This window comes from Hydra viridissima, unplaced genomic scaffold, assembly GCF_058129835.1.
Source record: "Hydra viridissima isolate aposymbiotic clone 2 unplaced genomic scaffold, HvirCarnegie_v1 scaffold_9, whole genome shotgun sequence".
Classification (NCBI taxonomy): domain Eukaryota; kingdom Metazoa; phylum Cnidaria; class Hydrozoa; order Anthoathecata; family Hydridae; genus Hydra; species Hydra viridissima.
The window spans coordinates 3,769,940-3,789,922 of NW_028324308.1; the positions used below are offsets into that span (position 1 = coordinate 3,769,940).

The 19,983-nt window shown below is 28.3% G+C and overlaps 1 protein-coding gene across 1 annotated transcript; it reads right to left on the minus strand.

Annotated features, from left to right (window-relative positions):
- Positions 1–1,501: 1,501 nt before the first annotated feature.
- LOC145185202 (condensin complex subunit 3-like) lies at positions 1,502–18,950 on the minus strand. The gene is made up of 19 exons (XM_090097859.1): positions 18,550–18,950; positions 16,300–16,477; positions 13,984–14,220; positions 12,317–12,589; positions 9,046–9,268; positions 8,562–8,907; positions 8,201–8,380; positions 8,001–8,108; positions 7,163–7,282; positions 6,836–6,968; positions 5,364–5,470; positions 5,069–5,250; positions 4,619–4,814; positions 3,750–3,920; positions 3,391–3,469; positions 3,081–3,215; positions 2,903–2,996; positions 1,731–1,760; positions 1,502–1,645 (listed from the first exon to the last, which is right to left on the minus strand). Exons 1-19 carry the CDS (start codon positions 18,784–18,786, stop codon positions 1,609–1,611), a joined length of 3,066 nt encoding a protein of 1,021 aa, XP_089953985.1. The 5' UTR covers positions 18,787–18,950; the 3' UTR covers positions 1,502–1,608.
- Positions 18,951–19,983: the final 1,033 nt, after the last annotated feature.

A 19,983-nucleotide genomic window follows, 5' to 3' on the forward strand; every position in this document is an offset into this window, starting at 1 on the left:
GCTAATTAATTAACATTTTCCAGAATTTAAATAATTAGAATTAGCTGATAAATTAGAATTGTTAATTAGAAATAGAATGTAGATTATACATAGAAATATACTTTTCAGACCAATTCGTTAATTTACTAAAATTGTTACTGTTCAAATTTAACAAAAGTTTTGTAAAAAAAAACCCGGTGAAATGCAATAGTTTTTTATATTATATATTAGTTTATTTATACCATAATTTTTTGTTTGTCCAAGAACATATTCTGTAGCATGTCATGTGATAATCAATTTCGCTTTTGCGAAATTGATTATCACATGACATGCTACAGAATATGCTGCGATGGAATGTGTTTTCAGTTCTTCTGGAATTGTATCCAGAAGAACTGAAAACACATTCCATCGCAGCAGATGTTGGAATACAGTGATATTTCAAATCTAGTTAATACATTCATGGTAACTTTACTACGTATTCGTCATCCTAAAAATTTAAAAGCAGAAGATTTCTATCTCCAGTTAGATATTTTTTTAGTTCTGACAGACTAACCGATTTACTAAAACTTTATGACTGATTTGTGGCCGACATAAATGCAAAAAAATCATCTTAACTGTTAGGTGAAAGCAGCTAGACACCTTCGTTTCCTTAACGAATATGCCTCACGACTCTACTTCTTTTTTTGGGCATTAATCCATCATAACTTAAATTGTGAATCCAAGATTATAAATACATTGTGATGAAATTCTTTATGTATCATGATTCATTGAGTTTAGGGTTTTTACTGGTATACAGTACTTTGGAATAAAATTTTCCGGCTTATTTTTAAATCCAAAATATTGAAGGCAACAATAGTTACCACACTAGTTTTAAGTAATATCTATTTAAGATGTTTGGAGGGTTACGGAGTTTGTATCTCCTTAAAAAATAATTAAGGTTAATGAGAACTAAACACTTGTTCTGACATGTATTTTGGTTTTGATATCTATTTAAGTTTTTATCTTAGTGAATCCTTGAAGACAAGGACCTGATAAGACAACTTTTTTGATCGTTAACGCAATTTACGAGGAGGGCCAACTCAAGGAGACAGCTGATTCTCCTAGAGGAGGCAAAGAACATTTTATCTAAGCTTCATATTTGCTTTCATTTATTAAATATTTGTGATATTTAAAAAATATTTTCTTTCGGAAAATTAAATTTGAGGTTAAAAAATAATTTTCATGTGTTAAAAGTGAACAAGAACACGCGGTTTAAGAGTATTTCGCGCACGCAAATCGGTAACTCAAATTTCAAAATCTGTGATTCAAATAATCCCTATTTTTATATATTTAGTATGTTTATATAGAGTTTTGTTATCATTACAGTATCAACTTTAACTTTTAAGTTAAAATCCTTTTTTTTTTTTGTTTGTTTTCGTGATCGTCAGTTTTTGCACCATTTAACCGCGCATACTCATTAATAACAGCGTGCACGTAACATTTTTTCTTCGCGAGAGGGCGGGCAAATATTACCCAAAAACTATAAATAAATAATTTTTTCTTTAAAAAAAAAAAAAAAAAGCGAAACGTTTATGTGCTGAATAAAACTCTCGAATCCAAAAAGTGGTGCCACATAGTATATGATGAATACTATGGTGAAGCATCATCATCTGACACGTTTGAATGTCTAAATGATAAAATTAACATTAGTTAAGTTAGATCTTATATAAATTTAAAGAAAAAATGGATCAATTGAGAAAATAAAACTTTACCTTCCTGACGATTTAATGAAAAATTCGATGCTAAAAAATAACGAAATCGATTATCAAAAACATAATTACAAAAGTATTGAATTTTAAATATTTTTCTAAATAAGTATAGTTAATTTTAAAAAATTTATCATCAAAAAAATAATAACTTTTTGTGATTTTATAAACTTGAGTTAAGGCTAAAAGGTTATTCAACTTCCTACATTAAAATCTTAAGCGGTGATGTCCTCTTATGGAAATATTATGGTCATACTTTGCCATAGTCTGTCAATGAAAATATGTATCCTTCAACGAAAAAAAAGGGCAAAGAAAGAAACTTTGCGATCTGTTTACCGAACCGAAGCCGTGTTCAGTTCCAACACCTACAACCACCTATTTCTCGACAAACCAATATTTTAAGAACACGTTTAGAAACTAGAAACGTTCAACTCGAGTTGTCGGCGTTCAACCTACTTTTCAATACCAATATATTTTAACGAAAATCTGAAACTTCTGATTTTTTTTATAACATTTAGAAAAAAAAGTGCGAACTGTAACTAAAACCCTTTTTAAAAACAATTTATTGCTCATTAAGGGGTGTGAGAAGCAATCAACGTGTAAATATTTAATAATTGAAATCCTATCATTTATCAGACAAAAACCGAAGCCAGGTAAAATTAGTGCACGAAACATTTATATACCTGTCTTTACTAATAAGTCCTTAATCTCTTTTCAACGAATAAACGATACCCCAACAACTACTGAGCCCATGAAAAGAACACCGAAAATCATATATAACTCACCCTAGTAAGAATAATTTATATAAGATGGTTAATGGTTTAAGATTTTTAACACTTCATTGTACTCTGCTTGTGGCTTGACATCAAGCAAATTAGTAATTTTGGGAACTGTACCTAAATTAGACACGTTTATGGACCTTAAAACTGCAGATTTAGGGTTGAAACATTTCATTCAACTCCTACATAAAAGCTCTTTGGTTTTTTCTTGCCATATCTTTTGACATAGCAAAATAGAACTTAGCTTAATAAGAATTTAATTATTTATATTTATAAGATTTAAGCTAAATTTTGTAAACGTTCGGAGAATATAATACTAGAATAATGCTAGATTTAGCAGTCATTCTTCAAACGTTTTTCAAAACCACAGTTAAATGAAAGAAACATATGACAGCATACCTATCGGTAGAATCTCTTCTTACTTTTTTTCGTTGGGGTCTTTTTTGAGATATAGGCGTCTTGTGTTTATTATAACGTGAATTATCGAGTTGACCTATACAAATTAAAAAAAAAAATCAATTTCAAAGCAGGACTTACACCAAAGAAACTTGTGACGAAGTTAAATGAAGAAACTCACTCTTAACGATTTCTTGTGGTGTAAGTGTAGTATTTGAAGATTCTTCGTCAATATCATCTTCGTCTCTTTCATCTTCTTCGGTTACTTTATCAGAGGTCGTTTGATTTTGCAAAGAGTAACTATTGGATGTCTTTCCTTTTAAAAAGAATATTAATTCAAAATGAAATACTTAATTCGAACATAAAAAAAGTGACAATAAATTGTAAATAAAAAAACAATAGGAAAATATGAATAAAAAGCTATTAAAACAAAATCTATTAAAAAAAAAAAGAGTACAAGAGATAGAATAGTAAGAGTACTATAGAAATACCATCGTTGACTAACAGTTGTTGAAGGTGATTGGCAAAGCGGTCAATCATTTTTTTAGCTAATCGATTCTTACTGACTATCTATAACATAATTTTACATATTAAAAAACATATCATGCAAGTTCAAGCATTTTTAATAAAAGTCTTATATTGCTATAAATAATACCTTAGCATAATTATACCATAATTAGCATTAAACCTTAGCATGAATATTTTTTTGCTAGTAAAAATTTAAAATAGGTAATAATTATAACAATATTAATAACTAATAAATGTTAATAGCTGAATACTTAACATTTTTATAATATTGTTACAAACTTTTCTTATAGAATTTCATTTAAAAATAAAGATAAATTCTCACAGCTTGGGCTTTTGAAGTTAGTACTATCAGATCAGAAATAGTTGATTTATTTCGTGGACAAATATTTAGGTGATTAAGTACTTTACATAACATCTTAACATTTGGATTGTCAGGCTCAGATAGGATTTCATTTACAATTTTAACAGCAATTGAATCATGCACATGTTCCTCCTAAAATAAAGCAACTTCTTAAACTAAAAATATCAAGGAAAATATATCTCCTTACAAAAAATGCTATACAGCCATAAGATAAAACAAAATATTTAGTATAAAGTAATCAACTTGAATGAAATCAACATTTAGTAGCCTAAACGAAAGCCAACAGAATATAAATTAGGTTGTGATTTCTAGTCAACTTAAATGAGACTCAAGACTCAAACAGGAACTGAACAAGACAGACAGAGTAGCATTAATATACAACAAGAATATAAATAGCCTACAAAATGACTATTGCTCTAGATAAGTTACCAGCTAAATATTTAACTTGGCAAATTATTTGTGGTTATTCCTTAAGTGTTAATTGAGCAATTTAACACTTAAGGAATAATATTTAACACATAAAGGAGAGCCATCAAAATCAGAAGCCTCCTACATTTTTTTGGCTAGATTTTCTAGTTTTTACTCTAGAGAAAGAAAAAAAAAGCAATTTTTCTTTAAAAGCAATTCTACCAATTTTATTAAGAAATATGTTCATCAAATTGCCTTGAACTATAACCTTATTCAAATCATTGAGCAATTATGAAAAAAACTCAGAGATTTTCTGTAAGCCAATTTATATATTTGAGGCAATAACTTCATTCAAAACGTGATTTAAACTTTAACTTGTAGAAAATACATGAAACATTGTATAAAATAAGGAAATTACATACAAATTGATTTAAAGCTGGTGAAGAAGAGTTTGTTTTATTTTTATCTAATTGCACCAAGTTATTGATGTCTGTAAGTTGAAGCAGAAGCTCTATCACATTTTCAATATTTACTTGACTTAAAGGAGAAGTAGTAGGTGCATTGTCAAGAGTCTTTAAAACAGGAAGAAATGCCTCTTCTATCATTTTTTGATTTGATCTAAAGGGAAAATATTTCTTACTTTATATCAATACATTTCTATTTAACTTATGTTTAGCTTTCAAAAATACAAATATAAAAAACTATTTTTTAATCTTCATGATGGCGATGCTACTTCACATCTAAATGTTTTTTAAGAATAAAAAATTATATATGGGACAAAATGCAATGCATACCAAAAAATAACAATCTATCAAAAATCTTTGATCTTGAATCAAGACTGAAGTAAATAAAATAATCTATACTGTACATACACACTTCCAAATGCAAAAGTGGGTAGAAACATTCCTAGACAATGCCGCAGAGTGGTCTCACATTCTGTGATAGGATTATACCACAAAAGTATAAGCCGTGTAAGAATATGAGAACTTGAAATTCGCCCAACCATCAACAACTTTGCCATACCTTCAGCCACCAAAGTATACAGGTCAGCACTCTAAACAAAGTTTTCTTCTGTCAATTTTGTTTACCATTTCAAACAGAAAAACTGCATTATAAACCCAAAATGAAAAAAACCAAACTTTTCATTAAAAAATATTCTCTATTTACCTCATTATCAAGAAATCCTAGAAGAATTTCAAGGACACCTTCAGCAGCATTTTTCTTCTTTTCATTTTCAGGAGGCATTTCAAGAACTACAGTTTTTTCATCATTTTCTAAATACCACAATTTAAAACAGATGTTAAAAATTGATCTTATACTGCAAAACAAACTAAAGATTATTTTTTTCATTGAATGATTTTTTCATGAAAGTAATAGAAAGACAGTATTTATCTAATTTTTTTCAAATTAAAATCACAAAAATTTTTAAGGAAGTCCTTGACAAGACCAATATGATATAATTCTGTACTGATTTTCAATCTCAATTTCAAACCCTTTACATAATATCATATTTTTCTGAAAGTAAATCATTTTTTTATAATTGGCAAATGTGGTACTTGTAGTTAGTTTAATCAGGTATTAGGAGCCATTTTAATATTAGCCGAAACTGCATATCTATTATATTGAAAATTTAACTTCAAATAACATTTGGGAGGTAGTCTGTCAATTGAACAGGATTTAACATTTGCATTTTTAACTTTCCAGAAGTTATATATAGGTTTATCCAACAATATGAGCAAGCCATAGTGTTTGAAGAAGTAGAAAAAAAAAACTATATAAGAACAGCTCAAATGTAAATTGCTTTAAACTATATCATATATTTTTTATTACTTAAATACTTAAAATTTACTTTCACGATGGGCCAAAATATGTTAAGAAGCCAACTGATATATGCAATTTAGATTGAACATCTTATTTAACATGAGTTGCCTTTTGAGTGGAAAAAAAAAAAGCTAATTTCAGGGATTAACTTGAATAACTTTAAAAATGAACGTTTTAATTTTAAGAAATTCTTGTCAGTAGAGTATAAAATTTAAAACAAGATTTATTTGATGATTAAAACATAAATGCTTAGTGCAATACTTTTAAAGATGGATACTTTTTTTTAGTGGTAAAAAAAGGTATTAACATATTTTTATTGTTAGTTTTTTTATAAATTTAGTAAATTTATAAATTATTGATATGAACTTTAATTAGTAATTTAAGAAGTTATAGAAAGCAAAAAAAGTCTAAAAAATTTTATTCTCTTTGTTTTTGTCAACTGATCAAGAGATTTGTATAAAAAATATCTTATTTGCAGTGAGTGTACACTATCATGAACATATAAATTTTACAATTATGAATGTAATTAATAGTTAAAAAATTGATAATGTGCCTTTTTTAAAGAACACTTACTTCAAAAAATTATAATCTTATTTTTAACCTTTTCAAGATCTAATATAGAGTAAATAGTGTAAATGGAAGAAACTTATAAATATAAAATGAACTGAAAAAGTGTTAAGTGTGAAAAGAAAGTAAGAATAAAAAAATCAAAGGACATAGGGATATAAAACCACTGAAAAAAAACAAAGAGAAAAGCTTGATATCTAGTGACTTAATTACTTAACTTAATTAAAAGGTTAAAAGTTCAACAATAATACCTTTGCTTTCTGCATCATCTTTATCTGTTTCAAATTCATCAGCATCAAAAGCTTGTAGTCCATATAAAAGCAATATATCAAACAAAACCTTTACTGCCATAATCTGTAATAATTCTTGATCAACTTGCAGAACCTAAGTCATAACTTTTTGTAAGAAAGTAATATTCAATCAATTTCATCATTTGGTGAGAAAGCTAAGAAAGTTAACTTTTATAAACTTTCTTTACTGCTAAAATCTAGAAACAAGGTTTTCTATCATTTTTAATTATTAGTTGACACCATATTTGATTACTGTTGTTCACATCAGAATACGTAACAATTATTCACCTGCACAAATAACAACAGATGTTGCATTGCAAATTCTTTATTTAACAATGACATCAACCCTAGACATTTTACTGCTTCATTACGAATAAAGGGATCTTCATTCTTTATGCCTTCAAATATCTGTAAACAAATCATGTAAATGATTAGTAATTTTCTCTTTTCTATTTGAATCGTTTTTCATTCATTTTATAAGAATATCACACTTTAATATACAAAACAATACATACTCATTTCTCTTACTCGGAAGAATTTTGAACAAGGCTAAATATTTCTGAGTTGTTCAAAATTTCATTTATTCTGTTTAAATCAATCACAAATCTAAGTGCCATGAAAGTTTTCCTACCTAATTATTATTTGCCAAATCTCATTTGAATGATTCAATGCAGTTTTATACTTATGTTAAATTATATTGTGTTTCTGTTAAAGGCATATAATATTCAAAATTTTAAATCAACATTTTAAGTAAGGTAAATAAAAAGTCCCCATTAATTTCTTTTTAACCACTCAAATCAACAATCAAAATTTAACACTAAACAAATAATAATCAAAATATGGCAATATCCAAACACAAATTTAAGAATATAATTGAAAAGTTTTAAAAAATGGGACAGATTACATCATAGATACAGATCAGAAGATAGAAAAAGAAAGCATATATAAATAGACAAGGAAATGAACAGGACAAAATGTATTGAAAACTGAACAGATATTTCATTATAAAAGCAAAAAGGAAAGAATTTCAGATTCAGAAACTAAGAAACCATAGGATAATTTAAAAAATGTTCCAAAAAGAATTGAGTTCATATACTACAGATTTTCACAAAGTAAAATAACATACCAACTCTGATTTTAAACTGACCAACATTGGATTAATCTCTCTACTTTTCATTTGCCCAAGCATACTGGAAGCTACAGTCAAACAGCGTAAGATTGTTTCTGGATCATTCTTAACATAAAATTTATTAAAATATCTTCAGTTAAATAAACCATGATTTTTATCATCAGAAAAATGAAATATAAAATGTAACAATAATGTACCTTCTCAACCCTTTCTGTAATCTCCTCCTGATTATTTAAAACAGATGCATACTGGTCTCGCTCTCTTTCTAGTTCAACTAAATGATCCTTTAGATAAGCAGCCTGTTGAAAATCTTGATCTTTGACAGCTTTTTCTAAGTCATCAGAGCATTCCATTAAATTCATTCTAATGCGAGCTAACTAAAAAGAAGAGAAAAAGAATAAAAGTTTTAAGCATTAAGTAAAACAATAAAATAACCTTGAAAAAGGTTTCAATTAACTTTTAAAACAACCAGTTTTAAATTTCAATGAGTGCATTAAAAATACTTAAATAAAGCAAAGAATAAAATAATTAAAAGCAGTTTATCCACTTAAGAAACACCTGCAATTCTGTTCTGCGATTCTTTTCTTTCATGGCCGTGGTTACAACAGTTACAATAGGTCTTCTAATTTCTGCGATGATTTCAATTAATGTTTCCATGAAACGATTTTCATTTTTTTCAACATCAGCATACCTTTCAACTAAAACTTGAGCAGAAGAAATGGGTATACACTCTGTCACCAATAAGTCTTTTACTAACTCCTGTAGCCTTTTTCTACCGACTTCATCAGAGAAATCAAGCAGGCCTGCAATCTTTAATAAATACTCAAGAGTAAATTCTGGTTGCTCCTCTTTTCCTTCGAATGCCGCTAATAAAGCAGAGTCTACGAAGTTTTCCTCTGCGTAACTATTAATAAAAAGTATACATTTTTTTTAAAAAACCATGAACTCCACTTCAAAAGCTATTTTAAGCTTCTAGTTTACTAAGATTTCTTTTTACTAAATTATAAAGTATTATGTTCTAAAAAAAATCAAAAGTATTCACCTTTTTATGTAATCGCAAAAATTGGTGAGTTCAGGTAACACTTGCTGCAGAAGGTCTTCTCCTTTATCTCCCAATTTTTTTAAATATTGGCAAACCATATACCAATAGTAAACATTCTCAGGTACAAGGGAATCAATAGAAGGAAGTTTCAACTTACCACACAAATAATCAGCATTAGAGAGAAGTGAAGCTACATGTTCTTCCAGCTTTTGAATTGATGCATCTAAATTTAGAAATATTAAATAACAAAGAAAAAAAAACACTTAAAAAAATATTTTTTAGTTTTTTTATAAGATTTTTAAAGCAATTACAAAAAATAACTTATTATTTCTTAGCAACAAACATAAATTGAAAACATTTTTTCATTACACAAAGCTTTTACTTTGACAATAAACAGTTTTCTTGAAACACAGTGATAAATCCATTCTATCTTATTTCTATTCATTTTGACTATAAATATTATTCACAATTTTTCAAGTTTTTAAATTTACATCTTATAATAGATAACTTGTCATTATTTTCCAACAGTCTGAAACTCTCTTGGAAAGTTTATGAAAACAGTCTTGAATTACAACACATAATTTTGGAGTATGTAAGTAGAGGCATGAGGGATTCAAAAAATATATCATCTGTCATTATCTGCATGAAACATTAAGGCCTGAGTATAGCTAGTTCTTATGTAACTTTTAATTCAAATTTCAACAAACATGCTTCTAAGAAACAAATTGATTATTTTTCACTTTTTCTTATCAAGAAAATCATATTTTACAATATTTCATGGGAAAATATCTTGTTCCGCTGCTTGAAGAAAATAAAAAAAAACAAAAATAAAATCTCATCAAATAACAAATTAGTGTACATTTCACATAAGCAAAATTTCATTTTAGAAATTTGTTTAAATGAAGAAAGCAACCAATTTTGGGCATAGCATTTTCAATTTCATGGAAAGTTCCTTTTGCAACAACACAACATAGTCAAATTGTTTAAAAGGAACAACAGAATAAGCTAAAGTGGGAATAAGTTCAAATTAACTTTCAGAAATAACTTGGAGGTTTGGGATTTTTCTTAAACAATTTAAAACAAGCTTTTGGGGAAAAAAATTTTGAGGATGCTCTAAGGGTCATGCATTGACATTTAGCAGTCACCTATAAACTATTCCTAATCCCTAATATGGCTCCTTACCACTCTATTATGGGCCCCTACCCATAAACCTGGTCCCTCAAAACCTCATATTTATTCCCAATGATTTAAAAATACATTCAACTTATTCCATTCAAAAATATTATCCTCTGTTTTTTATGTATGTTGACCCCCCCCCCCCCCACTAGTGGCTTTACTTAAATGACACTATTCATTTAAGTAAAGCCACTAGTGGAAAATTATAGCCAGTAACACCTGGACCTTCAACAATAAATTCCACTAAAATAACTTTGATTACAACTAAAGATTTAGTTCAAGTGCAACACAGGTCACTCAAATACCAGAATGTAAAAGCTGGTTTCAACACTAAATGTTGTCAGCAGATCAAGGAATGTTGAACCACACTTTCAAAAGAAGTTTTCTGAAGCAGAAAAAGCTCTGTCAGATTTTTTTTGTATTTCAAAAATTGTTATCAGGAGAAGCAATTATCAAGAAGTAAGAATAGTTGTTCATTGTCCAAACCTGCAGCCTTGTTCAAGAGGTTCTTAAGGTTAGAAAAAACTCTTCAGAAAATTTCATTAAGTTGAAAAATGACTGTGGAGGTTTTTTGAAAATAAGTCTCTGCATGCTTGACAAAACATTAAATCCTGAAAACGAAAAAATCAAAAAGCCCAATTCAGAAAATTTACAAGTTCATGCCAAATCACTTGCACAAGACATACGTGAAATGTCAAGTGCTGATTGCCATAGGGGAAGATATTCATGAGTTTTACACTAACTTGAGAAAAATCTTTAATTTGATTGATTTTAGCAATCTTTATTTCATCATTTCAGGTCTCAAAGTAGCAAACCTTCTTTGTGACATTGAAGCAAATATCCATGCTGCTGATGTGATGTCAGCAGTGATTCTCTTCAAAACTGTGGTTCACCAAGGACCTTTCAAACACTTGCATAGCAATACCACAACTTAATTGCTTCTGGTAGTCAGTTGTCAGAAACAAAAGAGTTTGAGAACTTTTGTTCATCCAAGCTTGTTGAAAATCCAGGAGGGGGTCAACATTGATTCACATTTGGCTTTACATTTAAGAGCAGCCATTATATGATGGTCAATTTGCAGGAAATAACTGTTAAACTTCTAATCATACAGCAACAAAATTGATGATTTCAAAAATGCATATTTTTCTCTCAGCAGCTCAGCTACTCCAAAAATAAACACAATGTTTTACCATGTCAGACATTTTATCAGAAGAAAGAAAGCTCCTCTGGGATTCGACAGTGAGCATGTGAGGCTCTGCATTCAAACTTTCAACATTACTGGGCAAATATAAAGAGAATCATTTGCAGCCAAATTACAAAAAACAGCTTCAAAACTGTGTTGACTACAATAGTAAACATCTCTAAAGGATTGCCAAAAGAAAACGGTTGTCATTAAAACTTTTCTATCTTCAGTTTGTGAAATAAGAGAAAAAATATCATTTTTAGAATACAGATTGTGCTTTTAAATTGAAACAAACAGTTGCCTTGGATTTAAAGTGCTTAGAATTGTAAAACAAATAGGAAAATGTATTTGAATAGTGAAATGTAAAAAAATTTGATCACATTTTATCAGAACTAAATAATTCAGTATCTAAAGTTTTATATCAAAGGAAAGAGTTTATTACCAAAGAATACAAAAATTGTTCCTTTTAAAAATATTTTCATCATGTTTTAGCCATAAAGTGCAAAAAATGGTAAAATGTAAATATTTCCTGAAGACAATGATAGATGATTTCAAAAAAAATTTTTTGAATCCTTAATGCTTCTATTTACATCCTCCAAAAGGGTTTCCTGGGGACTTTTTTTGGCATTAGCAGTCTCACTGTATAGGGTGTGTTTTGGTTTTAACCTTTATGTTTACTAATTTTTAATTGCAAATTCTACTGAACATTTTAAAGTACTTAGTAGAATATTGCTATTAAATTGTTAATATAATGTGCCAAGCATTATAACTTTTTTCAACTACAATAAGTTGCATTATTGACTTTAACAGCAATCTAAAATTTAATATAAATTTAATTCAAAGAACTATATTTAGTTTATAACATGGAAACAAAGAGAAAAAAAAAAAACATACAAGATTTAGTGTACTCACCTTTTAAAATTGTCTCAAGCACAAGCTTAGAACACTCAAGAGATCCTTCAGTGTCAAGTGCCTCAAGAAGTTTTACAACATTATTATCAAACTTACGCAACCATTGTTTTAGCATCTGAATACAAGATTGCCTGACCATATCTGATCGATCATTCAGACCAAATGATAATAAACTTATTCTTTGAGCTATGGTGAGTGCTCGTACAGAGACTTTTTCACTGAGGGTTAAGTATGCAGCTTTACGATTCAAATCTTTAACATCTCTAGTGCGATCTTTTAACAAAACAATACTTTTAAAGCAAATTTTACATTAAATTTTTACTACAAATTTTAAATAATCTTAAATAAAGATTTGATAAACAAAAAGAAGCATGAAACTATAATAATTAGTTTTTATGTTTAGTTATCAAAACAATCATTCTTAATACCAAAAAAGATGAACAATGGGATAAATGGGTGAACATGGATAAATAAATCACTTCATTATAAAAGCCATTAATTTTATGCTAATTTCCTCTTGTAGATTAATTCAAGCTGATTTGTGTCGTATAGATGGGCATGCTCCTAAATTACGTTGTTTTTTTTTGTTTAGAAATTTTAAACATGATAAAGAAATTAAGTGTTTAACTTTAACCAGCTTGTAAAAGAGTGCAAACAAAAATTCAATAGCAACCATGTAGTACTCTATATATAACTATTGAATTCCTGTTTGCAATTTTAAAGATAATATACGGTCTGTAAGATATCAGCACTAAACAATGATCTTCATAAGTAACAACTTAATCCAGTTATAAATTCACTTGCACAAGTTCATTGAATCATAAAATTGAAAAAATTTGAGGAAACTACTGGAACTTTATTTGGGTAATCTCCAATGTTATGCGATATTGTTACAATCATTTAGTCACTGAACATTGAGGAGTAAACATGGAATTCCAGGTGATAAAGAAAATTATATTGCTTTCATTACATTAAAAAAATTGGGAAGAGGCAGGAAGAGATTTTTTAATTTGTTAAATTCAATGGGTAACAATCACAAGTTTATGTATAGGGATATCAATCGGTTCAAGGATACTGAAGATTGACAAAGAAGTAGTTGCCCAGAAACTGTAAGTTTCCATAAGTGATCAAAGGGATGAAAAAATTATATATATTTAACTTTGTAAAATCAGACCTAATGATAAGGACTTACTGAGAAGTACTGGACATGCATCACAAACTTCTTTTGATTAGAAAAATTTTAACATGAAAAGCAATTTTTGATAGAATGATGAGTACAGAAAGGTCATCAGTATCTTGAATTGTCTGTTGGGTGACTTGTATGAAGAAGTTACAGAATTGATTGGGGCTGAAATTGGTTTTCAGGTTGTTCAGATTTCCTGGTCAATCTTAGAGGATATGGGTTGTGGCATTTATAATAAATATTTTTTGTCTATAAATGCATATTTAAAGAAATACTATATATTTTAAATAAACTGTTAAGAATCATTGTTTAATAAAATCTTGCCCCACTTTTTAAGATATGGATGTTAAAGTACTTTCTACAGAATTAGTTTGAAATGTACTACAAAGAATTTACAAAGTAAAACAGGCTACTCCATATAAAAACACAAATTAAAACTGCTATTTTATGAAAATTTTTTTACATATCACAAAATAATTCATACTTATTAGATGAGGCAATGTTTTTCGTGACAGAGCAATATTCATTAGAATAGTTTTTCTGACATCAGCATTTGTATCAGTGTTCATTGAATGTAAGAATGCATCAATAACAGGACATTGTTCATCTTCAGGATCTTGTAGTCGATTAAGTGCTAAAACAGCTTGTATACGAATTGGTGGCAATTTATCTTTCAGACGATACATCATGCATTCATAAATAGAATCACTCAAGTCTTCATCTAAAATGAAGATATACACATAAACAAAGATACATAAATTAAGATATACAAACGAAGATATAAGTCCCAAGAAAATTACTAACAGATCAATCTATTACAGTATTAAGATTCTTTATTTCAATAATAATAATTCTTTAATCAAGAAATGAGATGAATTTTTATAAGACCTTTTCTAGAGTGCAGCAATACTTTGCAGACTAATTTTTAGAAAGATTGGTTTAAAAACTTTGGAATTTTTTGTGATTTGTTGATGCCTAACAATGTAGCTTTTACAACAAAGTGAAAAAAAATAGTTTTGATTTAAAAAGTTTAAAAATGGAAACTAAAAGAAAACTAATTTAATTTAGGTTTACTTACAAGAAAAGTGATTAGATTATCTGGACTGTCTATAAGCACAGTTTATAAGGTAAAAAAATGTGACAATGCTGAAAGGGCTCAGACTCCAACTTTTGTGAACAAAAAAAATTGACAAGAAATTCACAGAACAATTTAAGAAGCATGTTGAGAAGAATCCTACCATATTCATTTGATTGTCAAAGTGATGTTGATTAAAAAAATGTAAGTCAGTACTATCAGGTCAACTTTTAACAGAAAGATTAAAAGCTCTCAGATGAGAGAGATCAAAAAAAGCTTCTAAATCCTTTAAAGAGCTATGGCCCTCAAATACTCAAGATCTTCTCAAATGAGAAGATATTTACTGTAGTCTGTGTGAAAAGAAAAAATTATTGATTTATTGTTCAGAAAAGTGACAACACTCCATCTGTGTGCCAAACAAAGCATTCTCAGATAATGAAGCAAGGTGTTGTTGCTTCAAATGGTGAATAACGTCCATCCATCTATACCAAAGAGAAAAAAAAGTGAATATGGAGATATATATCATGACTCAAGAAAACCTTCCCAGATGGGAATTATTTGTTCCAAAAGAATGGAGCTCAGAGCAATGGGGCCAAAAAGACCCAACAGTTTTTAAAAGAAAATATGATCACTTTTAGCTGTATTTATTTTAAAATTTTCTTTTATAAATATAACTCAGAAATTATTATTTTTGGTTCTAAAATTTAGTTAGCCTAGTACAAGAAAAAGTCTTCAAATCACTGCTGTACTTTGTAATATGAGATGAAGTTCATTACTCTAACTTAAATATTAAAAAACATCTGCAAAAAGTTCACAATATTAGTACAACTTTTATCAGAAACTAAACTAATTAAATAAAAATTTTGAGCAAAATAATAATTATAACATAATTTTTAGTGTCATCTAAAATTTATGCTAACTTTTGTTTTTTTTCTAAGATACATGCCTTTTTGGTGTTTTTTCTATTATCTAAAATTTATCGTTGATGAAAAAATTGATGGTTATAGACCTTTTGAATTGGGGATACAATTTTTTAGAAATCTAACACATTTTGATGACTCATGACTCAACTTTGAATAAGGAGCTCCAACTAGCTGAATTTATCCAAATGTCTATTCAGCATGAGTAGATAATATCAATGTTGATTTAGTATTTCAAATACTAGTTTTAAGTGCTCTTTGAAACCAAAACAATTTATAGAATTTAGCTAAAAAATTTTCAAATTTAGCCTGCCATTACAGGAAAATGTCAAAAGTCAGATTTTCAATTTTTTGAAAGATCTAAAACTTTCCTATAGTTCTTACTAGCTTAAAAAAATTAAGGTAACAACTTGGTGTAAACAATTTGTTCAAAACTTTTCAACCTCTAAAAATGAAGAAAAAACAGTTTTTGCTAGAGGAGGGAAGTTTCATGGAAAATGGTTCATTTTTAAATTAGCCATTCTTCAAGAACCATAAAATAACAAATTTTTTAGGAATTGTCTATTGCATTGATATTCAATACCAAAACAAGTTTCAAAATCAAAAACCTTGTAAAATTTGTTCCATTTGATATGGAATGACCAAGTTGTTACTTAAAGGGCATGTGGAATAGTCTAAAAATGATAGTAATAATTAATGAAAAACTGACTATTATTTCATACAAAAAATATGGAAATATATATACTATATTATTGCCAGATTTATTAGATCATTAAGTAAAATAATTGGTTATTAAAAATCATACCTATAGTTTCATTATCATCCATATTTGTAAAAATCTTATTTATAAGTTGGCAGCACCTATATCTGACAGCTTTGTCTCTAGCATTATGATTCTGCACAAGAAACTTGAAAAAACTTAAAAGAAAAGGGTTCATATTTTCATCTGTGAGAGTTTTGTCTTGGTCTAAAGTTGCATTCTCCTTATAAAAATAAAATACAATAAAATTAAAAAAAGGACATATTGCATTACATATATGTACATCCATTTATGTGCATGCATGCATGCATGCATGCATGTATGTATGTATGTATGTATGTATGTATGTATGTATGTATGTATGTATGTATGTATGTATGTATGTATGTATGTATGTATGTATGATAGGTGTCCCATGATCTTCAAAGTTAATAAACTGAGATGTGAAATCTTGACTAAAATTAGTTCCATATTTATCCTTTGACATTTATGTCAGAGAATGTATTGTATTTGATCATTTACTTATTTATTATCACTGACCTCAAGAACCCACTTGCAATAAATATTATTTAACACTATTTTGTTTTGGGTTGCATAGAACATCTTAATAGAAGTTTAGAAGTCACTTATGTGATAGGCATTTTATTTGAGCTTTAGTCAGTTTTATCAGTATTTTAGTCTGAAATTCACTCAGAAAATAAGTTTTCACACTGTTATTCAAATTGTTTATGTACTATCATGTTTTTAAAGTAGTATTTACTGCCTGTTTATACTTACAGTTTCTATTATGTACTATATTTATGTTACCACTCACCATGCAACCTGCAGAAATCTATACTCTTATTGTTCTACAATATAAAAGACAAATTATTTTGAAATTCAAATACAGAAACTGGTGCAAACTATGACACTCTATCAATTTTTTTTTATTTTTGTAGATCTGTAAGAATATGACCAGTACTACTACTTACATTAGCTGTCATACAACTAGAAGTAGTGATTTTGTCTGATTCTTGGATTATAACAATTAACTGGTGTTTGACCAGACTGAGATGTGATACACAATTTTATTTATAACCACCATTAAATAATCTTCCAATACAAGACAGTCTCTCTGCAGTTTATGACCAGTTAATGATCTTTTGGTTAAAGATCCAACTGCCAATACATGCAAAACATCATGTTAAAACATCAAATAGAAGATCTGCACCAAAAGCACAAGTGTTTGAAAAAGCATCATTTCAAAAAAAGAAAAGAAAAGAAGAAAATTAACCAAGACAAATACTAAAAAAAATAGAAAAGGTGTTTGATAAAAGTCATGTACAAGACAACCAAAAAATAAAAAATGATGAGGACAGAGAATTCCTCATGCTAAAAATTCAGGGATGCATTGTTCAATTGCTGCAAGTTGACAGAAACTTAGTAGAAAGATTGGTTAGTAATTAACATCATCATTGATTGAAGCTATGGTTCCAATTATTAAGTTGGTGTGTGTCAACAATGCCCCAAAAAATGACATAAAACTTATCAAAGACTTCCACTTAACTACTACTGAGGAGACACAGAAGCAATATCTTTTGCAACGTGTGGAGAATTACTGCAAAACTTAAACTTAGCAATATGTAGTTTTGTAGACTGTGAAATGTAAATATTAGTTAAAAACAAATTTTTGTACTCCATCTTATTTTCTAGTTTTTGTGCTGAATAAACTCATTAAGATCTTGCAAATTTGAATTTTTAGTTGAATTTGAATCTATACACTAAGCATTTAGATGCTATACAAGTAAGCTAAAATTTTTCTGTAAAGGAAATGACTACTGAAATAGTCTCAGTTTACTAACTTTGGAAGTCATGCCACCCCTAAATGAACTCAGTTTGGAAAAATCTTTTGCATATGTTTATAACTTAACCAAGGGTATCTTTTTTTTGCAGTTAGACACAACAATTTTGAAAATGTTTTTAGAAATACCCTAACCCATATCCGTATATAAAATGCCTTTTAAAGCTTTTTTTTAACATCTTTAGTTATATTTTTAAATCTTATATGACTACATATAAGATAAATGTATATGTTTTTGTACAGTTATATAAGATACCAAATTATTACTATTACTATTACAGCAAAATGTTTTTTTTAATTACTCATTTAAAATTACACTCAAAACCAAGAAAAAATTTGAATTGTTTATAATTACGAAGTAGCTTATAAACAAATATGTTTTCATACTAGACTGAAATTTTAAATATGATATAAATTCTTGACAAGAACGTGCCTAAAAATGGTTAAAATAATACCTTCTTTTTTGTTGTATATGTAGCAAAGCACGCACAAAATTCGATGATTCTTTCTACAACTGTTTCAGGTTTGTAATATATCATCGCTTTCTTCAGATGGTCAAGAAAAGCTCTCAAAAACTCTTCCTCTTCAGAAATGACTTGTAAATTAGAAAGCTGCTCACATAATTTTGAGGCCACAATTCCATCCTGAGCAGCATTAAATATTTTTCTGATATCTGTTATTAAATCTATCATTTTATATATAAAAATTAGTCTTTGTTTAGTGAGCTGTAAACTATCGAAAGCAATTCGAAACGTTATTTTTTGCTTTCATTTTTAAGGGAACGCAACAGTTCAGTATGTGGATAGAGTATTTACAAAAATCTCGCGCCAAAATGGAGTTATGTGAAAAACGATTTAGTGAAAACAGGGTTGTCAGTTCACCTAATTTATGCGTTGTTGCAAATAGAGCATCGGTTACGGAAGGAAGTCATAAGACTATTATGATTTCTGAGAGATTGTATTGAATAATTTATTTTCAGTAGAAATTAAAGACACTGGTATGTTCTAAAAAAATAATAAAAGCAAGATCAATTATGCTTCTCTCTTGCCATTCAGTTTTTGAAAATAAAGTCATGAGGACCAGAACGAATAAGAATAAAAAAAAACTTTAAATTCATTTTTAAAACTTTGTGAAATTATTATATTTAGTAATATGAATATCAAGCTCCACGTTCCACGCAATTGATTATGTTTAAATTTTGAGATTGCTTCAATCAGATCTGTCAAATGTTTTAGCTAAAGGAGTTACTCGATCAGGGAAAGACAAAAGTTCTTCAAATAAAAACCGAACATCCCTGTTATAAAAGCAGCTCACTTCTAGATATATAAATATAATCAAAATATTTCATAGTAAAGAATAACAATAATTAAAATCTTGAGAACTTTTTTTCCTTTTAAGAGTAATTCACATTTGAATTTTCTACAGATGTCCTTTCGTGAGGTTTTTTTAAGCCCATGTGTTCTCAAACCTGCTTAAAAACTTTACAGTTTTAAAGTTTCAATTTTTTTTTGGGCCAAAAATGAATCAGATAGATATTTCAAAGATTTTATTTTAAGAGTGGCACAAGTTTGTGTAATCTACAAAAATAATTAAATCGAGAATATTGAAAGTTTTTAGAAGATCATTTAATGAAGCTTAAGGATCAATGCATTTCATCTTTGGGTAATTTAAATCGCAACATTAATTATAATAGTTGTCTTCTGAACCATTCTTAAACCTCAGTCGTTTGGTTATTCTGAAGAAATGTTATACCTCTTTCTATATTTTTTTTTAAAGGAAATCAGTCTACAATATGAGGTGGGTCTTTCTACGATTGTTTTTGAAAGTTCCTTATAATTCTAGGTTAGGGCTATGAGAAAGGATTTTGATATTTAAAGGACTGGGTATGA

Excerpts from the sequence above, each read along its gene's own strand:
- LOC145185202 (XM_090097859.1), bottom strand. The coding sequence starts at position 18,786 with ATGATAGATTTAATAACAGATATCAGAAAAATATTTAATGCTGCTCAG. Across the intron at positions 5,471-6,835 it reads AGATGATGCAGAAAGCAAAG|AAAATGATGAAAAAACTGTA; the intron begins GTATTATTGTTG and ends TGTGGTATTTAG. Across the intron at positions 5,251-5,363 it reads TAGGATTTCTTGATAATGAG|AGTGCTGACCTGTATACTTT; the intron begins GTAAATAGAGAA and ends AACTTTGTTTAG.